Genomic DNA, 22506 nt, shown 5'->3' on the forward strand with positions numbered 1-22506 from the left:
AATCGGGCGTGGCCGATTTAAGGTTTACCCTTTGGTCGTCCTAGAGCGTAGTCTCCTGGCGCGGCCAAAAAGACGGGGATAGCTCGGGGTTGCTACAAAACCGCTACGGGTGACGCATACCGCAATGGTTTTCATTTTAGTTTTGACAGGAAATCGTTGCAGGCACACTTGGTCGACTTTTGGGTTAATGTGTAATCAGGTTGTGTTTTTTTTGCTTCGGCGGAAGGACAGAGAAAAAAGCTTACGGGGAAAAGTACAGTATGGGGCCCAGTTCTCGGCCACTTTTGACGTAAACTTGTATTTCTTACCTCAGAAGAACTGCAGGAACTTGAAATTTCTCCCAGAGCTACCTACATTATTCAGCTTTTTGGTGTAAAGCTATCGACCGGTCAAAAATTAATTTGCCCGAGCAATAATAAAAATAAAAGCTCCATTTGTGGGCCCAGTTCTCGGCCACCTTGGCCCAGTTCTCGGCCACTTTTGACGTAAACTTGTATTTCTTACCTCAGAAGAACCGCAGGAACTTGAAATTTCTCCCAGAGCTAGCTACATTATTCAGCTTTTTGGTGTAAAGCTATCGACCCGTCAAAAATTAATTTTCCCGAGCAATAATAAAAATAAAAGCTCCATTTGTGGGCCCAGTTCTCGGCCACCTTGGCCCAGTTCTCGGCCACTTTTGACGTAAACTTGTATTTCTTACCTCAGAAGAACCGCAGGAACTTGAAATTTCTCCCAGAGCTAGCTAGATTATTCAGCTTTTTAGTGTAAAGCTATCGACCGGTCAAAAATTAATTTGCCCGAGCAATAATAAAAATAAAAGCTCCATTTGTGGGCCCAGTTCTCGGCCACCTTGGCCCAGTTCTCGGCCACTAAAAAGCTTGTGCGTAATTATCTGTAAAAAAATGCTCAATTAATTTTCACAGTCATAAAATCACTCTGTAAACCTATTTATACTATATCGATCCCAAATTTTTTTTATGATGCTTTGTTTTACTTTAGAAAAGAAGGATTTTAACGCGCCTAGTTGCCTATGTGCAGGTTCTGGCAAAACCGCATTGTGTGACCCGTGCATTTAGATGGTTTATTTTGCAGTGAAAAGGTCTTGAAAGATTTAGGTGTTGTAGAAATAATAGACAAGACAAGAGTCAGCTCAAAACTTAGAGATAAGATTAAACTTTATTTTTAAAACATTTATTTCTTTCATTCTGGCAGCAGCAGATGAAATTATATTAAAAACCAAGCGCTAAGCTGTGATAGCGAGCAGGGTGGCCGAGAACTGGCAAATACGCAAACGTCGCAAGAAAAAATTTCGAAGTAAATTAAGACCAAAAAATACAACGGTTCAACGAAAAGTTAACTAAAGCAGAAAGCTGAATTATTCTACGTTTCACATGCCAAAAATTAGCTCGTATGGTGGGGGCTTTTGGATAAAATACGAATTTAACTACATCCATGAATTTGGAGCCGTAAACAAACAACTTTTTCGGGAATGCAAATTCACCTACCTCCGCGTAAACTCGACGTGTGAGCTTTCTATATCGAATTGAACGATCAAACTCAAGATACTTAAAGCACATGAATCAGTCTATAGTTTGAAGGAAATACCTTTTTCTTTTGATTCAACTGGAGTGTGAAAAAACGCGTTAAACACAAAGTGGCCGAGAACTGGGCCCCATACTGTACTGATATTCACCATTGTGAAATTGCACTTACTTTGACAAGTTAAAGTTATTTTTGTAAATGAGAAAGGTAACGTCATTGATGTCACGCAGTGTTTTTTTTAGCAAACTAGATGGTTTGCTGGTTTCTGACTATGAATGGGGGTGTGATCTTGCGGTATATTTTTTGAGCCTGACTCCGCCGTAAAACTTTTTTTTTATTTAGCAAGAACTGTGTCGATTTTCATTTCTGAACAATTGGTCGTCAAGTCGTTTGTCACAAAGAGTAGAATGTTTGTACAGCATGTTTTGGAATTATTTTAGATTTGGTTAGTAAGACGCTTCTGAAGACCTGAGCAAAACATTGGGAATGTACAGTATTAATAGGAACTTGAATGGAATTTTTCACAAGTTGGATAAAGGTATCAACTGAAAAAAATGGAATTCAAAATGAGAACTTGGATTTTGTTGTAATTAAATTTTATCGCGGATTGGATGCATAATATCACGGCTTTGAAAGTCTTCAAATAATTAGAAAGGTTCCTTTCTTCCTTTTGATCTTATTGTTATTTTCATGTATTGATTATTCGAAAGTGGTTTTCGTTGATACGAAAAAAAAAAACGGGTTTTCACTGAATTGCTTGAAGTATTTTTAGACGTGATAATATTGGCTTAATCAAATTACATTGTGCACGAAATATTTGTTATTCTTTTGTCTTGAAACTTTGAGGAAATTGAAATTTTTGTTTGACAGTAGTGTATGAAAGGCATTTTATAGAACTGAATAAAAAATAAGAAACATTGATAAAGGTTATTTCAAAGATTTATTTTGCCTGATTTTGAAGGGTTTCAGGAGTTTTAAAGAGTGCTGGTAAACGGTTGTATGTTGTTTGTGATTACGGATCTTATTTAGTTTCGAACGCTCTAATTTTTGAAAGGTTAAAACAGGTTAAAACCGGGCGGTTTCATGAGTTTTTTGGGTAGAAAGGTACGGTGGTGGTCAAAATAAAAAAATGTTTAGAAAGGAATGACTGTAGTAGCACGTAAGTCGGAGGTTTGCGTGAGTCACGGGGTAAAGTATGCGTGAGGATGATTTCCGGCGTCATAACGGCATGTTTTGTTTACTGAAAGATACACTCGACGTTTAGTTTAATAGCTTAGTCGGCTTGGGAAACTATTTTAAAAATAAATGTTGTAATAGTTAATTAATAGTAATCTAGAATTAACCCACTCTCGATTGGAGTCTGTTCTGGATTCGCGCTACCTTTTCGCCGCGAAGGAATTTTGTAAAATTTCGCTAGTGGAAAGAGGTACTGTAAGAACAGTATCAATAACTCAAAAGGAGGAACTTCTTTGTAGCTCTGAATTAAGACATATGATAAAATTTTAGAATAAGAAACTTTCGATATATGGTTTTCATATTGTTTTTGTCAATTTCCTTTTGTGGCAGATTTTTTGAGAATCAGCTTTTCTTTCGTGTGATGACAGACACAGGACAGAACGAGAGGTGGATGAGAAAGATGCCGAAGATGAATAGGCACCGAAAAACGACAAGAACCGTCAAGGACTTATCTTTAGAGGGCGGGGAGTTTTGGCATACTGTATTTCGAGGACTGGACTGGACTAGTAAAACGCGGACTAGTAAAACGCGGACTTGTAAAACGCGGACTAGTATAACGCGGACTAGTAAAACGCGGACTTGTAAAACGCGGACTAGTAAAACGCGGACTCAGGTAAAACGCGGACTTGTAAAAGGAGGACTAGTAAAACGCGGACTAGTAAAACGCGGACTTGTAAAACGAGGACTAGTAAAACGCGGACTTGTAAAACGCGGACTTGTAAACCGAGGGCTTGTTAAGCACGGACTTGTAGAACGCGGACTTGTAAAACAAGCGCTTGTAAATCGGATAAAACTAAACGGTTTAGCGAGCGAAACAATTTGTGTTTGAAGCTCTTGTGTGTTTCTTCAACGGCATATTTCTAGCTTTTTTGAGCACTCTATGGTCTGTTTTAGCGTGGAGATGTTTTTACAGTATAGCACATGTTCGTTCTGCAAACCCCTACTAAAACAACGGGATTGATGCTATGAGTTGTGTGCATATGTTTCTTTCTTTCCACTACTTGACGTCTGTTGAGTGCAGTCGTTTGTATTGCTCGCACGACGTAGAACGGGGCCCGTCCAGAAATCAACAGTCAATGGTAAATAAAGGTGACGGGCCTACACGACTCCTACGTTCGTGACATTAGAATATTTGCCGTTAAATGTTTAAATTCGGTCTTTCGGCCTTATTTGCTTCTGACTTCTTTCTGAGGGTACTGTTTTAATTTGGGGGCAGTATGTGGTAAATAAAGGTGACGGGCCTACACGACTCCTACGTTCGTGACATTAGAACATTTGCCGTTATATGTTCAAATTCGGTCTTTCGACCTTATTTGCTTCTGACCTCTTTCTGAGGTTACTGTTTTTTTGAGACATTATGTATTGAAGAGAGCCGTAAGATGATTGTGGCCAAGGAATTCGAAGTGTCTAGAGGCGTTTTACAAGTCCGCGTTTTACTAGTCCGCGTTTTACTACTCCAGTCCAGTCTACAAGTTAAAGACACATCAAGACCACCCCACTGTGAATTGCCATAGCACAGACAAAATTATAGTCAATATCTTATGTGTTTTTAAGAGAATTACATAAGAACCAAGGCATGTCTTGTCTTGCCTTACATTGACATGCAATAATTTAGAAATACTAAGCTCGTAACAGTTTAAGACAGAATCCATCAGGAATTTGAGTAACATTAATTTTAGTTACGCAAAAATTGAGCACCAGAATAATTTAAATCCTTGTGTTCTTTCATACCTTGTTAAAGGCTTGACATGTGATAACACCAACAACAGTTCTTTATCAGTGGGGATTGAAGAAAAAATGGAAACATCATCACACAGTTGACCCCCATGCAAAAACACTCCAGGATGTCACGGGACTGTTTGGTGTCCGTCTGCCAATTTCTAACTTCAAATTCCAATGTTAAATTCACATTAAATTTTCAATATTTCTTAGTTGTCTAAATTTTACTAATTCTTTTAAAAAAACTATCACCTGCCAAACATCCCCAAAAATCACTCAAAAAATTACAAAATACCGCAATACATAGATACATGGGATGAGTGAAGTTTCCTTGGATTCCTTGAAACACCAACAAGATATTTCCGTTTAAGGTGGCTGATAATGGGTTTCAGTATTTCCCAGTCCTTATACTTTGGTTCAGGACTAAAAGCCTTCATCAATTGCTATTACAGTAATGGTATGAAACAAATGTTCAATCATTCATCAACAAGTTGTGATCATTTTCTTGACAATAGTAGTTCCCCGGTAAACAGTTGTAGTACTGTCCCATCAAAGTGCAATGCCTGGAAAATACCGAAAAGCACACGACCTTCAGGTGAAACCACACCTTACAGTATTACCAATACACTGCACTTTGCTAAGTCTTAAAACTTTACATTGTCTAGTCGTCTACTTCAATCGTTTATTTGTATTGTGTGAGATACATTTATAAATTGAAACCATCATGTCATTAAGTAATAATGCAATCTCGACAACGTTCTAGATATTATATTATGCACACTAATACAGCTCATGCAAGCCCTGTGACTTACACAAACACAGTCGGACTGAGTGCTACTTAAGTAACTGCTTCGTGGTTTCTGCTGTACTGAACTCTGCCTTTCAAGGCAAAGCGCCCGATTTTAAGCTTCTCAAGCTTCTCAATGTTCTTGTTATGATTGTTCTTGGATGTGTGTATAGATCCCCCCGGGGGGGGGGGGGAGGGGGTACTCAAAAGGTTTTATACGGGGAGGCTTCGCACTGAGCTCTAACCCCTTACCCTTTTATATACCATTTTGACATAAATTGTACCCCTTTCGTATATCTTTTACTAATTTTTTTTTTACCCCTTTTATATACCTGAAAGACCTGGCATAGAGTTAGAACACGACGTTTTCTTGTCATTTTCTTGGAGCGCTTTATAACTAAAAAAATACAGTCATAAATTGCAACTGTGCGAAATATTTTAAGTAAAGGCCCTTTTAAAAGCCTAAATGACAGATTTCCATACCCTTTCGTATACCCTAACTTGTGAAATCCCCACCCTTTTATATACCTGAAGCCTGAAAAAGGTACCCCTTTCGGGCGGAGCCTCCCCGTATAGGCCATTATAGGGAAAACCCCCTCCCGGGAGAAAGCGCTAGCGAGCTCAAGCGGGTGAGTTAGTATTTGGTTACGTCAATGCAAAGTAGTTTCAATTCAAAGTGTCTTTTCCTATTAAAATTGGATGATTAATAGGGCACTGAGTGTCCGTTTAGAACAAGTGTTAATGGGAAAACCAACTCACAATCACAATGTCATTTCAGAAAATATAGACGGCAAACTGATCCTGACGGCTAAAGCGGTCAAAAATAAACAAAGTGGATAAAAAGAAAAAAACTAGAATATATAGAAAAAACTTTGCCCTATATTTCGGTTTGCAAAACAAACCTTCCTCAGGGGCTGGGCGGAGAAAAAAAATGAGAAATTAGTTCTCATTTTTTTTCTCCGCCCAGCCCCTGAGGAAGGTTTGTTTTGCAAACCGAAATATAGGGCAAAGTTTTTTCTATATATTCTAGTTTTTTTCTTTTTATCCACTTTGTTTATTTTTGACCGCTTTAGCCGTCAGGATCAGTTTGCCGTCTATATTTTCCGTTTTAACTTAGTTACTGATCCAGGTCTTCAATAGATCCGGCACCACTCATCGGTTTGTCGCTGTGATATTGCAGTATTTTATTATATTTATGTCATTTCAGGGGCGCATTTCAGCCCCGACTGGTGGGGCATTTGACCGTGCAACCGTGAGGAATTTGATGAGACATTTTGAGAAAAGTCAAATGCCCGGGGGTTTGCCCCAGGGGGAAAAAGGAACTGTTGGCCGAGCCTGAGCGAAGAAATTGAACTGTGCAAATGAATGATTTGCCAGTAATCGGATCCTGTGTTATGCGTAAAGGATTCTGGGATTGCCAGGAGGCAAACATTGCAAGTCGCTAGAAGAAAATATATGGCGAAAAGTTCTTTTGACGTCGAAAAATACAATATTGGAGACAGATCGACGCTTTTTCGCCAGTATTTTATCAGTACACGATATATGTTCATACATGGAGCGTCTACTGACAATTGAGGTTCGGCCGCTGACAACAATAAATGACGGCTCACGCTACACAGAGCACGCTTCTTTCCAACATGTCGGGTGAATTCTACCTTCGCTATTACGTTGGACACAAAGGGAAATTCGGCCACGAGTTTCTGGAATTCGAGTTCCGGCCTGAAGGTAAGTATTTGTTAAAACAACTGGGCGTTTTTTTAATCTTTTACTGAAGTTCTTGTTCTTTTTAAAGGTAAACTTCGGTATGCAAATAACTCAAACTACAAGAATGATGTGATGATTCGAAAAGAGGTAAGCTAATTTTTGTTCACTTTTCCCGTGATTTATTCTTAGAAATGGGGCTTATTTCGTTGTAATCAAGTCAGTTTGATGCTTGTGTCACCAGAGAAGTAGTTAATTGAATAGTGTAATGTATTTTTTTTTATGTATTTAGTGTTAAGATACCTGTAACTTTCAAGAGTATGCTTTTTATAAACCCTGTTCACAGATGGCTTTTACTGTCGTTGAAAGAGCTTTAACTTTACATCCATCAAATACAAAACACTTCTCAGGATAACTAAGTTTCACGTTTTCACGTTCTTTGGCATGTTTACATGATATCATTAATTTACAGTATTCTATCTGCTTTCAAAATCAAGACAAACAAAATGATGCTAGTGAAGCAGAGGAGCAAAGGATATCCAAAGCTTCAGTAACCAGTCAGAGCACACGAAAAGCAATATTCACTGTTTTAAAATATACAAACTGAAACTGAAACTTTATTTACCCTTGGTATTATGAAGCGTGTTAGGCCTCTAGCAAGTAATGCTAATGGAACCAAGCATTTCACAGTAAACAGCACAATGCGCACAGACCAGACCACAACACTGGGAACTCCATGCGCAACGGGCATTATTATTCAACAAATTGTCATACTTCCCATATATGGAATGCCTTCGTGCAAAGTACTGCATACATACACATACATACACAAAGTACTGCATAACCTCAGTTTGACCATCTGTAAAGATGCATAATTACTTGGGCAGAAGCGCCAAGATAAGAATTCATTCCTGTTCTTTAGTTTTTGTGTCGCAATGGTCCTGATAAGGATGGGCTTGATTCCAAATATTCGATATCGTATGTGACCCGCTGCAGTGCCGTCATGCAATATCTGCTTACAGATTGTCTGCAGAAGTACACAAGATGCTCCCTGCATTTAAGATGGCCCAAGTAACAGCTGTTTGCAGCTTCTTGTTTATAAAATGATTGCCCTGCTTAATCTTGCAGAGTATAGTTTACTTTTAGCCTAGTTGGCCTACTGCCTGGTCAGGTAGGTTTGTAAGTGAATTATTTCTGCATGATTTGGCAGCATGAAAGTTTTTTCAGTTTTGGGGTTTTCACTGGTCTGGATTGTGTTGTGCGTATGGTCCACACACTTTAAACTCGTTGTCTTTTTTAAGCCAAGAGAATGCATTGTAAAAATGGGTACTGTAATACTTTTAAAGCCTGACTTGCAATAAACTAGGATCCCATCTAGGGAGTCAGTTTATTTCTGGTCCCTTCATATGGAAATCGGGATAAGCTCCCACCAGCAGTGTGCATGGTCACTTTGGTATGAGTACAGATTACTAATATGATTCCCTGTCAGGTACATTGCATGCAGTCATTCTGGTTAAATATAATTACAGTAATATAATAACACACTTTAAACTTGTATATATACCCGAATTATAATTACAGTGCATGTATACTTTTTTATTTGACAGGCTTTTGTACATAAAGGTGTTATGGATGAACTTAAAAGGATAATTGAAGACAGCGAGGTTTGTGATGCAGTGTTGTTTTGTCCGTATATTTTTTTCTCATTTCATGCAATATTGTGTAATTTTTGTATCACCCACTTCTCCAGCTGTCAAAATAATTTTTGACAGTTGCCGACGATGGTTACTGGCCAAACAAACTTTAGCTTGGTCACGTGTCATTTCTGAACAGTAAAAATATTCTTGAAACAGAACCAGTCACTTTTGTTTTTTGTTGAATCATCTTTGTTTGCGTGGTATTAAAACACCAGCCATTTCTTTACTGTTTTGGCTGCAAATTTCTTTGAATGAATAAATGGCTAAACTGTCCTTGTAAGATGTGATGGCGATAAGTCAATTAACAGATGAACAGTTTGAATATCTGTGTTGCTTTCCTTCTCTCTTGCACTTGAAACAAATGCCTGCTTACCAAGCTTTGAATGTTCTTCTGGGCACATTCTTTTTGTTAAAATGAAATGTTCAGCATAATAATGAATTGAACAAAACTACAAGGTCAAAAACCTGAATGACCCGCTGGACAAACAGGAAGCACATGTGTTGTCATGCATACGTCCATTTGTGACGTGATTTAGAATGCAAATATAAATTAAACCTTATTGTTGACTCTATTATTTAGTTTTCTTTTTAAAAAGCAGTTACATGTGTATAGAAGATCTAAAATTAATTGGATACTTGCCTATACATATGGTGTTGTGTTACATTTACACTGGAGTTATTCAAAAGGTTTCAAATTACTTTTAACATATGCAAATTTGCCCACTTTTTCTTGAGAATGGGAAAAACAAATTCATGCAATCGATCGCGAGGGGAACATGTACTCGCAGCGTGAACATGAATCATGACTGTTGTGTACTCTGAGATTGGCAAATGGAAATATATAAGTTAGACTCCATACTCGAGACTCGAAATTTGAGCGACTCGAACTTCGAGACACGAGGATCGAGTCTCAAAGATTGAGTCGAGACTGTCAACTTACATTTGAGCCATACCATACCCTCATCTCCCATCTTTAGGGTCATTTGGGTATCTAGCGCGATGAGCACATTACGTATGTTTGGAATGACACCATTTACTTCTCCCCGTAAAGCCATAAATCGTGATATTTGATTCAAGGAAGAAAAAGACTGGAACCAAAAGTGTTGCCATAGCAACATAAACACATGTACCATGTGGTGTCTTTCTTAGGGTACAATACTAGTGCCAAGTTATTTATTAGTTAGTTAGTTATTTATTTATTTATTTATTTATTTGCCAGTATTTACAGAGATACTACTGATTTTGTGTTTTTACACCAATTACTGTCAAACTTCTGACGTCATCAGTTATCTAATTTGTATAATACAAAATCGTTAATATCTCTGGAACGAAAAAAGGTATCAGGAAAAGGAAAACACCATCTTTCTTCATTTTGAAAGGCCTTTCATATGAGTTCAACTTGAATTTCATTTCATAGGCACTTTAACTGCAACATTATGTACAATGAATATTACTTACTTACTGCCCCATCATGCCTGTGTGGCACATAGGGCAGCACAATGAATATCACTTGTGTTTATTTCTTTGTTGTAATTTATTGTTTAGCTAAGCTTCATTGTATTCCATTATTTGTGCACAGATACTGAAAGAAGATGACACACTTTGGCCACAGCCAGACAAAGTTGGTAGACAAGTAAGTAGGTTTATTTTCTAATGGTTCCATTAAGACACTTAAGGTGTTCATATAGGTTTCCAGATGCATTGCACAAAACTGTCCTCATTGGCACGTAATTTGCGAAAATAACTATTTTTTATTATTGACTTGATGCTTTTGTGTACACTGTACAAATAGAATAGTGTAGACCAAACAGTCAAAAGTTTATGATTTTAAGATTTCTATATTACAGTGGAACCCCGATATAACTATCCTCGATATAACGATATTCCCGATATAACGATGAATATTCCATGTCCCGACAAAAGTTACAGTAGAATGTATGGGACGGAACCCCGATATAACGATCTTCGATATAACGATATTCCCGATATAACGATGGGAGTTTAGTGGACCGAACGTAAAATCTTTCCCGATATAACGATATTATCAGTACTCAGTCAAGCTCAGTCACAATTTAAGCAAAACACTGAATTTAACACAATAAACTTACAGTAATCGAGTAATCTCTAACGTTTCTGTCACAGCTTTGTACGATTATATACGAAAATGATACTGTGTTATAAGCCTCTTTATCGACTTTAACCTCTTAATCCTCCTTGTCATTTAAAAGTTCTCTTTGTTTTAGTATCTTTGACTAGGTATACCCCGATATAACGATATTTTCGATTATTTTACGGCCATATCGTAATATCGGGAGTTTCGATATAACGATTCCTCGATATAACCATACAATATTACTGCTCCCTTGGCATATCGTTATATTGGGGTTCCACTGTATTGACTTGATGCTTTCGTGTACAAGTAGACAGACAGTTAAAAGCTTATAATTTTATGATTTTTAGCTGGAGAATGTTTCTTTCATTATTCTATACATTATTTGATCCCAAGTATGATAAAGAAATGAAGAAATCTTCACAGCATCCCTTGAGCAAAAAAAAAAAATTGAAAAAATACAATTTAAAAAATCAGCCGTGATGCACTGAACAATTTGCTTGCAAAGTTTTATGTTGTAATGAAATGCTACAGGGCAACACTCTCCTGCATTTCCTGTAATTCCCAGGAGGTCTAGCTTAGCTGACAGCCTGATACCTTTGGGGAGTGATTTCTGTGTAATTCCAAACAGCAAACTTATACCATAACCTTACATGCAAATATGTACTTGGAATAAGGAGAGTAAAATCCATGCATGCACATGTCATTATTTAAAACATGCATGGAAGGTGCAGTGGCATAGTGGTTAGTGCATTGGATTTTTAATTGAGTAATCTTAGTTTGAGTGCCGGCCTGGCTCACTGTGTTGTGTTTGTTCTGGTTTAAATTTATCTTTGGTTACCGATAGATAGATAAACATTTTAAAACCAGTTTGATTTGTGTTTTCCATTGTCTCATATTGATAATTGTGATCATAATCTGAATCAAAGGGGAAAAAAAATCAAACTAGTTTAAAAATTTTATCCACAACATATTCTTGGGTAGTTTTTGCTCTACCGAGGAGTAGGGCTAACCTGTAATGAACTAGGGCATCCCATCTAGGGAGGTAGGAAGACTCCTCGGCTACATGCTCCTTGCTACGGTAACTAAGATAATCACATCTATAAAAAAATTCTTGTTTTTGATTGGTTGTGTGCATGCCTACATTGTATTTGTCACGTGATAGCCCTTATGCATGTTTACGTCAGACTGGCTAGTTTCACCACCAAGCCTCGCTTTCGAAGTGTAAACATGTAAATTTTATCATGAACAAATTCCCAAAGCAGCAAAGATGAAAAGAATACCCACGTGAAAACTGCTTGAAGGTGGCAGAGGGTCGAGAATAATTCGCGTAAACGAGGCTTGATGGTGAATTTTGTGCTAATGACGTTACCATGCATAAGGCCTGTTGGCACATGATCATTTGAGTGTCCAATTACTCCTGTTCAATTGCAACTTTTGTAAATGGATACCCAACTTGGACTCGTACCCCATTTGTGCGTCTGTCACAAGCGCTTAGATGGGTTCTTTTTTTGACATCTTCCCACTGTTCAACTGATTGAACATACATGTAGCTTTTTCCACCACTTTTTCAAAAAAAAGTGGTTTCATTTCCAAACCTCAAAATTCGTCATTGATATGATTACTTAATTGGACCTTGTGTCATACAATTCAGAGAGTTATCGTGCTCATAATTTCAAATCGTTCTTGGGCTGTGTGCTCTGCTAATTTTGAAATTACTTGTCTGATAACTCCCTGAATTGTACTCCACTTACTAAGCTCCAGTGGCGTGGACCACTTTGGCCTGAACATGACCTTCGTAACTTATGTTGTGGACAATGTTATTAGAAACATGGAGAGAAAGAGATACATGTACATCCTTAGATAGGCATGTTAATTTTAAACATGGCTTCTTCTTTGATTTGCAGGAACTTGAAATAGTGATGGGTGATCAGCATATTTCGTTCACAACTTCCAAGATTGGTTCTCTTATTGATGTCAATCAATGCAAGTATGTGCTGACTGTTGCTTGACATACAAAGCAAGAGCAAGTAGTCTTTAAGGGTAAAATGGGGACTGAGATTTGGGCAAACTTTCACTGGAAAAATGGGATTTAGTCACTGGGACTGTGAATCACAAAGAAATTTAACAATTTAACTGAGACTGGGATTTGGAAAATCAGGAAAACTATAGGCTGGGATATGGGATTTGGGCAAAATTTGGGCTGGGAAATGGTATTTTATTTGCCCCCCCCCCCTCCTTGGGGACCCTTCTTTATGCTTTTTACTTTCACAAGGGTCTTGTCTTTGTTTATTTCGAAGTTTTTTTGAAAGTGTACGGAAGGTCGTGGGTTTGTGTCCCATCTGTGAACTCAGAATTTTTTTCTGAGTTCATTCTCTCCACACATCAATCCATTATTATTTATTTTTTTTACTCTGAGAGTACTACGTGACTGCGTGATGCAGTTAAATGTGTGTGTTCATTGACATAATGTGATTTGCGCGATGCAGTCGTTGTGTCACCCACAGATGACCACTGCTCACCATTAGAGTTCTCAGTAGCTCAGTGGTAAGAGCGTCCGGCTAGTGTACGGAAGGTCGTGGGTTCGAGTCCCATCTGTGAACTCAGATTTTTTTCTGAGTTCATTCTCTCCACACATTAATCCAAAATTATTTATTTTTTTGAAAGAGTGGTGAATATAGAAAGAAACATTTGAACCATGTGTAATTACAACCTGTACATGTAATTTGAAATTCATTGTATCGCATGCTTGCAGTATAGCCTCATTCTAATTCTGTATACATGAGGACCGGGCTGATATATCGTTTTAGCCAACCATCTCAGTCAATAAGTACAGTTGAACCCCGCTTTACCAACCCACCATTTTGTAAACAACCTATTCTATGGACACCCTGCTTTACAGACATCCCACTTACACCTCGCTTGACGGATACTCTGTTTTTGCGTTTTATGGACACCCCACATTATAAACATCAGACTTTCTGTGGCCCCTACAGTGTCTGTACAAACGAAGTACATAGGGTTCATACAGGTCCTGGAAAACCTGGAAAGTCCTGGAACTTTATTGTGGCACTTTCCAGGACTGGAAAGTCCTGGAAAAAGACTAAACATAAAAATAAAACTACCAGTCCTGGAAATTCTGGAAATCTGTTAAACTCAAGTAACAACTAAATTCTCAGAAAGAACATTACATAAAATGTATGGCAGACAGTAAGGAGAAATAATATTGTGATCTTGGAAGTGAAAGGGTTAAATGTGAATTTTGGAGTTCTTTTAAAAACCTATCTGAGTCCTGGAAAAGTTCTGGAAAATTGTTTGTGAAAAGGGTACGAACCCTGAGTTCAACTGTAATGGGTACAGTTGTGTAATAACTTTGAATTTTTGTTGTTATTTTACAGGGATCCTGATGGCTTAAGAAGTTTTTATTACTTGGTTCAAGATCTCAAGTGTATGGTGTTCTCCCTTATCGGCCTCCACTTCAAGATCAAACCAATCTAAATATTTCGATGAACTGTGCCATGAACAATGTTAGTTTCAGTTTTTATGCATTCATATGCTCATGTCATCTACTTCTTGTAACATCCCCCTGCCTTTTTGTAGTTTCTTTTGCATTGGTAAATGAACAAAAAATTTTAAACGCACTGTGAATCATTTCTTTCTGTCTCACTGCATGCTGATCTGGTTAATGCATGTTATGTGATTTTTATTTATATCAAAGGTACCATCAAAAAACCGAGTAAGGAATGACATCCTATTCTATGTATATGGGTGGGGTTGGTGGGTTAATAAACATCTCTGTTTCTCATTTTCCATTTACACCTGTGTAATCCATACAGCTTTGCATGCTATATTGAAACTGTCAAGGTTTGTAAAGGACACTTGTTTGTAAAGAACTTCTTGACGGCGGATGATATTTTGAGCAGCCTTACTCATCTATTGCCTTTGATTGTGTAAATAGATATTCAACAATCCTTTTACAATGACATATAGATTTTTTGAACTTTACTTATCTGCAATAAAGTGTTTTTGTTGTTGACTTGTGTCTTATTCCAGTGGAGGGAAACAAAAATGTGGGATGACGATGGATACAAAAGCAACCGATGCACGAATGATAGATCTTTGCAAGCTTACTTTTTTTATAGTCAACAAAATTATTTGATGCAGCAAAAAAAAAAACTAGTTATGCGCGAAAAACCCTGTGAACTGTTGAAAATTTGCCTTGCACACCAATCGTTCACCAAGGGTCGAAGTTTGGATCCCTTACATTGAGGAGTTCAGCTCAAAATTTTTCCGACAGAAAAGCAACGACTTAAGATGGAAATTTACAGAGAGATCACAGAAGGGAAAGAGACACGAGAAAAATAGAAATATTCTGCAATAACCGGACTGCATTGTTTGCAATTCATTTAAAATTTGGCTTTGAGCTAGCGTAAAACCGCCGTTTTTTTAGGGGAACAAAACGGAGGAGTCAAGGAGTTAATTTCATCCATCTTTCTTCATGTTGGATCGCAAAATCCCCACGATAATATATACAGTCTACAAAATGAAATAAAGACAAAACTCATGTCTCGACTGTTTTATTGCAGTGTAACTTCGACATTCTTTTCAAACTCTTATTTGCAAAACAAACAAGAAAAAAGGCAGAAAGTTCTTAAAACTTCACTGGTCTGATTTTCATCTCAGCTCTCTTGGCGGAGTAGTAATGTCCTTTCCAGGCATGCCAGTTGACACCATCAGCGTAAGATTTGTGCGCGCCAAGATGATAGACACCGTTTAGGTTGGAACCATGACACTTATGGTACCACCAGGCTCCTTTAAACTGCACAGCACAGTTAACGCTAGATGCGCCATCATTATCCTGATCTTTGGTTGTAAAGGGGCGACCACGATGAGGAGAAAGAGAATCACCAGCAGTTCCTGAAAACATAACACGAGAATTTAACATCACTTAAACTAATAGGTTGGATATATACATGTATTTGTTTTAAAGAAGAGATAACAGAACGTGTCCAATAAAATATAGACTAACTTATCATGTATAATAATCATGCTTCCTTCCTAAACGCTTCAAGAAAATATTCAATTTAAATTCCCTAAAACTATGCTTTGTTCTTATTAAATAATCGCAGGTTCAAATTTCTACTGTCATGGTCAAAGAAATTAACTTAAAGTAAGTTGAATAGTTAACAATTAAATGGCTAAGAAATATAAGTGTAAGAAATCCTAAAACCTGAGAAGGATCCAAGGCTCAGCTTGTACTTAGCCTTCTCGCCCGTGACTGCAAACATGTCGTACTCGGCGTAAGCAGTTTTGCCTGCAGTGTCTTCTAGATCTACTCGAAGACTGTTCTTTGTTTTTATCAGGCGGTGTATCTTGTCCAGTCCAAGCCAAAACTCGCCATTCAGGTTACCGAAGCCACGTTTGTAGTCGACCCAGCCGCGGTAGAAATCAACGGAGCCGTCCAGTCTCTTCTGGAACACTGTCCACCCCCCACCGGCGGTTGTTTGGTCACAGTACACGTCAAAGGCACCTGAACCATCAGGGTCGATTGTATAAACACTGCTGTTTCTTTGACCGGATTTGTACAGCTCAGCACAGTTTTTCATAGCTGTTGAACAAAAGCTTGCGAGATTTATCATCTTTATGACTAATCCCATTTAGAGGATATTTTGTTATGAGTGAAGTGTTTTGTTGAACTGAAAAAAAGAGAAAGTTTTCAAACACGGCAACCCACATGGAAAGCATTTCTGACTTACTCGTTGATTTGCTTGTCAATGATAAGCAAAATTGGCATCTGTGTTAACTGAACTCTTAGAAGCTTTCAAAATCTCACGTTTTTTTTATGCACCCGGCGCGGCCGAAATTGCGGAAATTCACAATTTGTTCTTACCTTTCGCCGTCATAGTCTTGTTCCCTTTGAGGCTGTTGATGTCATCTTGCATTTGAGTGAGTTGTTTCTTCATTTCCTGAAGGATCGCTTTAATCTCCTTGTTTTGTTCTGTATCAAATAAAATTAACATCTGTAGTCACTGATTGCAAAATATTACAGCGATTGAATTTATGATTTCCCAGAAACCGATAGATCTAGAATTGCTCAAGACATATCCGAAGTAAATTTCGCCAAATGTTGCCAAATCTCTTAATTTTACCAGCAAAACACGCGGGGAAAAATTAAACTCCGCATATAAAACAGATCTGTACTTACGTACCATTCGCCATTGTATTTTTTGCTTTGAGGATGTCGATGTCATCTTGTACTCGAATGAGCTGTTTTTTCAGCTCTGGAAGGATCACTTCAATCGTCTTGTTTGGCTCTGTGTTATGATGAAATTTAATTAAAAAGAGTGAATTCCATTGTAAAAAGGAAAAGTAAAAATTCTCGACAAAGGGCAGATCTTACTTACTTTTGTCCGAAGTGTTGTTCCCTTTAAGGATGTTGATGTCATCTTGTACTTGAGTGAGCCGTTTCTCTATTTCTTGAAGGATAGTTTCAGTTTTTTCGTTAGTCCCTCCATTATGATAGAAGCTGTAGTACGCGTTGTTGCACTGCTTTGTGGCTGTAGAACTGACTGGGGTGCTATTAGCGCTGTTTCCTGGCTTAGCTAAAGTTTAACTTGTCACAAACAACGCTGTGAAGAACAGCAAACTGCAAAAAATACCCGAGGAAACACAAGTCATGGTGCGAATTTGATCAAAGCCCAACTTAACCGTAGTTAACTGTGTCACGGACTGGTGAAATAGCGGATGTGACTCATCTTTACTACAACAAGGTGATTGCGTCACTGAGTTTGGTTCAAGACAATTTTCATGCTTTCTAAGTGTAAACTATTTTTGGTCGATCTTTTGACCCTTGCTGACAGCTGCAGTTTCTTTACACCAATGAGAGGGTCCAAAATAGGCTTTTGTAATCCCGCATCCCGCCAATATTTTTACCCCTTATCCCGCCATCCCGCCTTAATGAGAGTCTTCATCCCGATCCCGCCTGCTAAGTTATAAAACAAAACGTGTTTCCGCCGCATGTACTATTATTAAATTAAAATCTTTCCGGAATTAACATCAACTAAGTAGTTATTTAATTGTAATACTCTGAAGAAAAAAGAACGTAACTTACGTAAGCTTTAACTGAACGGCAGGCTTTGTAAAAGAGCTTCCGGTTTCTTCATTTTATGGACATCAGGTTTTAGAACTACGGCTTTGAATGCCACTTGTGGCCCGAATGCGACTGTTTCACCAGCTTTAGGTTCGTGGAAGGCACGGTACTGGACTTCGAATCGAGCGGTGTGTCTCCTAACCTGAACAGGATTATTGTGTTGTGTTCTTGGGCTAGACACGTAACTTTCATAGTGCCTCTTTACACCCAGGTGTTTAAATGAATACCGGCGATCTAATGTTAAAGAGAACTTTGCATCGTTTCGTATCCCCGGAGAGGAGCAGAAACACTCCTACGAAAACGAGGATAAACACCGGCCTGATGGTAAAGGCAATCTTTCTACTACTTTGAGAAAAGGTTTTCATGAAACAAATCGACTATTAAACCGCACAGGACGGCCGAATCTGGATGTTATCCCTACTAGAAAATCAACATCTCGAGTTATCTGCTGATTTCCTAAACTACAGCCTGCACTGTCCTCCTCTACAAATCCGTCACTTTCGCAAGCTTCCTCATCGCTGCTCGAATCGTACTCGGTCACTTCTTCTTCTTCTTCTGGCTGGGATTCTGTTGTTGCCGGTGAGGTGGTCGAAGAAAGGTTGATTTTTTCTCCAACCTGGATATCTTTTTGGTACAGGTAGTCCGGCAGGGTTCCGGCCCTTGCCATTGTGGTTTCCTGACGCACACTCCTCTGTCTCACAGACGATCCGTGAGCTTTAGCCCACTCTCGCATCATTGAAATTTCTTCTTGGGACGCTTTGATCGCTGGAGGTAGTGGAATTGATGGAATTTCAAAGAGACCAAGGGACCTCTCAGGAACTGGGTACCAGGATCCACGGCTTGTGAAATAATAGGCCGACCATGACGTTGTGCGCTTAAGACCCTCTTTTGTTGTGCTTCCAAAGTCGCGTGCATACCGAAATGCTGTGGAGACTTGGCTCTTGTGATGAACGACTGAATGTAGGTTTTCGATATCCAGTGTCATACAGCTAAGGAGGTTAGTGTCTTCAAATCCAAAAGGGGCAAGATTCTGCTTCAGGCGTTCCAAGCCCCATTTAAGCAGCTTAACTGAATCCACCGTCTTGGCTGCAACACTTCCTTCAGGGCCATTTAAGGAACTGGGCAAACAAATGTTTAGCTCTCTGATGGACGCTACGTTCTCCTCAAGAACCTGTAAACACATGCCCACTCTACGGATGGCTGTTGTAAGATCACACAAGTCGTACTTGTGGTGCTTTTCGTGGATTGAGAATGCGGCAAATAACTCTCCAATACCCTTTAGGAATTCTGCGGTCTTCTTAAGCGTCGTGAACACCTTAATACAACTTGTTTGTGTGTCACAAATGTAAACAACATTGTTGAATTCTGAGCAGATCCCGGAGGGCTGGAAAAATCTGCATTTTGTCGCTATGCCATCATTGTTTCCAGGGGTGCTGTCACCAGCGAACACTTGAACATTTCTTACGCTACTGGACCATTTCAGGACGCAGTGTCTCTCAGGATCTGACACAACAATTCCGTCCCCATATGGTGCAAGAGTGTGTGGCATTAGGCATTCTTCACCTCCAGCACTAATGACACGTACTGTACGCAGATTAACGAGGGATACCTCTTCCACTCCTTTTTGGTGTGCCACATAGAGCTTGTCGTTGTTAATACACAATGAACTGACTTTCTCCCAATCACTGCCATAAGTAATTAAGGACTGATAATCTCCGCGAAGGCCGATTCCATCTTTCTGGATGTGGATCGACATGATACATCGATCTGTAGTGCATGCCGCATAAATCAATTGTAAATCAACGACATGAATTGATTCAAATTTCTTGGGATCTCTATTATGCCAAAAGTTAATTTGATCACTTTGAAATCCATTTTCCTTGTACGCAGCATCTACATCAACTAAATGCTTACTAATTTGCTCACGTAAAACTGGTATAGTACCATTTGCTTCGATGCCAAGCTCATCAAGTTTATCTTGGATCATTTGCCGCGTTTTTAGACGTTCCGGGTTTAAAACAACTGCTCCTTTGGTCAATTCATGAAAGCCAATTGGAGAGCCTTTAGCGCAAAAGAAAATCACTCCGTCTTGGTAGTCCACCTCTTCTGCCGCGACATCTTTTGCAACAGTGTCAATCTTTGTAATCGGACTATGAAGTTGGGCAAGGTGAATATTTGATTTCCTACTGGCAGGGTCAAAACTTAAAAACAGCAAGCTTCCAAATGGGCCTGTCGAGATGCTTATAGGATTTGGATACATGCCAACTTTATTGCGCTCAGTGTACTTGTCAAGCTCTGGGATGATGGTGTGTCCAACACAGTCAAGAGAATCTAAGAAAGATGTCATGCTATGTTCTGTAAGCTTGAGAACAGCCATAGGATCTTGGCGATCTTTGTTTCTTACATAATCATTTTTAGGAATTAGTTTCCTCATTGTTTTCTTTGTCGTTGGATCAGATTTATTGCGCAGTGTTCTCAAAATGGCGAGATTTCCTCTTTCATTCCCGAGCTTTAAAAACCAATTGGCGAAGCTCGCTTTTAGACTTTTGCCAACATGTGGACAATCGGGTAAGGGCACAAGGAGGGCTAGATCGTTGTCAATTGTCCCATCTTCAACTGCTTGTTGAATGGACAACATGGCTTTCTTGTTGCCTTCTTCGCAGTCAGTTGTGAACGCCACAATTGCCCTTCGCAGACATTTTTGTTCATTCTGCAAACAACGATCACAGGCTCTCAAACTTGGCAGATGGCTCACTTGCCCACTTTCACGGCAATTTTCGCAAACTGCTTGCAGTCTTAAACAGTCATCACAGGAACTTTTGCAAACTTGCGTAGCTTCTGGTCCTAAAATGCTTTCACGGCAGGAGAAAGAACTTTGGCAACATTTACAGACCTGAAGGGTTTTGCAGTGGGAAGAAAATAGATTTCTCATTTCTTGACCCGATTTGCCGCCTTTGCTTACATAATCGACCGCACAAGGAAGACTAGTGCTATTGTCTAGGTTTGTCACAGAAGAAACTAATACCTCAGAGACAATGTTTGTCTTAAGAAACTCGGCTGAAGGGCGGGGGTTGCTTTTCACGTAGGCAATATCTGCTTTCACTGTTAGACCAACGTTCTTCTTTTCCCGGGGATCAAATTCAATCGCAGGCTTAAGAGCGGTACCGTCATTTGCAAACACCGATGGGATTACAGTAACAAGATCATTGTTTATCAATGGTTTAGTATTCGATTTTGCTGACATTGTCAAATGTGCTACACTCAGCTGTTTTATGACACCGGATTCAGTAGTGTATCCTGCTTGTCGTTTTGAGCATGTTTGTTCAGACGGGCCCCCAAGATTCATTTTGCATTCCATCGGGTTGTGAGCTGAGCCCTGACCTTGAAAGGCATACATAGGGCCGCGAAGGAAATTGGCAGTGCGGCGGCCTCCCAAGTATGCAATTGAATTAAAGAATTCGACCACCTCTGCATCGTATTCGTGTCTCGGGTCTATAAAAATCTCAACCACATCTCTGAGGTAACGGTAAAAGATTTTGTCTTTAGATATGAGCCCACGCCGAATATGTTCATTTAGTTTCACGCATACTGGATCGGCATGTTCAACACCGATAGCTAAGATCCTGCAATTGTTATCCAAATAGTGTTCAACATCTTTTTCATCATATTCATCACTTTCATCTTCGTTATAATGTGTTGAAGAGTGGGAAGATAGTGAGTGTGGGCTGTCAGGGCAGTCAGAGGACAGCTCTCCGATGTCACTGTCTACCACGTGCAATTCGGAGGGTTGTACGCTGGAATAGAGAACAGTTCCAAGATGTGTTCAAAGAATGCCTAGAGTGGTGTATTCTTGCCAATTTGAAATCTTACACGATGTTGATCGATGTTATTAAGTCATTTAAGAGGTCAATGTAGGTTTAACAATTTATTAAACTAGTGTAGAACAGCACAATCCATAAGCAACTGAGATGAAAAATAACTATCCAACATTTAAAACTTTACTAATAAAGTCTTACATGTAGATCTTTAAATTGAACAAAAAAATCACTGAGTGACAGATGCCTTTTCCGTGTAAAAGAAACGTGTCAATCGTATCTTACATGTTAGCTTCAGTGTCTGAGTTGTCCAAATCAGATTCCACATTATGATTTCCAGGTGTAGTTCCCGCATGAGTTTTCATGAATTTGGCAATTGATTGCGACGCTTCTTTTTGTTTGCGCTTCTTTGAGCAGGAATTAAGGTGATCTATTGAGTGAAAAAAAAGAAAAAAATCCTCATTGAAGTATATATATTAAGGTAACAAATAGTGTTGGACACGATAAACAGTTCTATACTTACGTTTGTCCAGATAATTAATTTTGGCCAGAACTCCTGCATCGGGGCGCAGTTGCAACACTTTGCTGCAGTAACCGCATCGTACCTTCCACGCCCATTTAAATGATTTCTTCTTTAATCTGACGACGACGGGCTCACTCTCAAACAATGTGCTATTACCACGTGCTTTTAACTCTAGAAAACAACAGAGATAGAAGTCATAGAAGGTTTGAGTAATTCAGTATTTGCT

General features: G+C 38.9%; 2 protein-coding genes across 2 annotated transcripts in view; one reads left to right on the forward strand and one right to left on the reverse strand.

Annotated features, from left to right (window-relative positions):
* Positions 1-6890: 6890 nt before the first annotated feature.
* On the forward strand, positions 6891-14828 carry LOC144644733 (protein mago nashi homolog). Its single transcript, XM_078504254.1, has 6 exons — positions 6891-7009; positions 7077-7135; positions 8593-8649; positions 10262-10315; positions 12700-12782; positions 14191-14828. The coding sequence occupies exons 1-6, from the start codon at positions 6922-6924 to the stop codon at positions 14288-14290; spliced, it is 441 nt and encodes a 146-aa protein (XP_078360380.1). The 5' UTR covers positions 6891-6921; the 3' UTR covers positions 14291-14828.
* Positions 14829-15363: 535 nt separating this feature from the next.
* LOC144641516 (uncharacterized) overlaps positions 15364-22506 on the reverse strand; it is a 36520-nt gene continuing 29377 nt past the window's right edge. Inside the window, exons 6-8 of the mRNA XM_078500529.1 lie at positions 16683-16790; positions 16023-16400; positions 15364-15709 (exon numbers count right to left, since the gene is read on the reverse strand). Of these exons, the coding sequence (XP_078356655.1) occupies positions 15444-15709; positions 16023-16400; positions 16683-16790 (752 nt within the window). The 3' untranslated portion in view covers positions 15364-15443. The remainder of the gene's footprint in view (positions 15710-16022; positions 16401-16682; positions 16791-22506) is intronic.

The sequence above is a fragment of the Oculina patagonica genome, chromosome 2 (genome assembly GCF_052425735.1).
Source record: "Oculina patagonica isolate OP01 chromosome 2, crgOcupat, whole genome shotgun sequence".
Lineage (NCBI taxonomy): Eukaryota > Metazoa > Cnidaria > Anthozoa > Scleractinia > Oculinidae > Oculina > Oculina patagonica.

Coding starts and splice junctions, on each gene's coding strand:
- LOC144644733 (XM_078504254.1), top strand. CDS start 6,922: ATGTCGGGTGAATTCTACCTTCGCTATTACGTTGGACACAAAGGGAAA. Junction 7,010..7,076: donor ATTCGAGTTCCGGCCTGAAG/GTAAGTATTTGT, acceptor TTCTTTTTAAAG/GTAAACTTCGGTATGCAAAT. Junction 7,136..8,592: donor ATGTGATGATTCGAAAAGAG/GTAAGCTAATTT, acceptor TTTATTTGACAG/GCTTTTGTACATAAAGGTGT.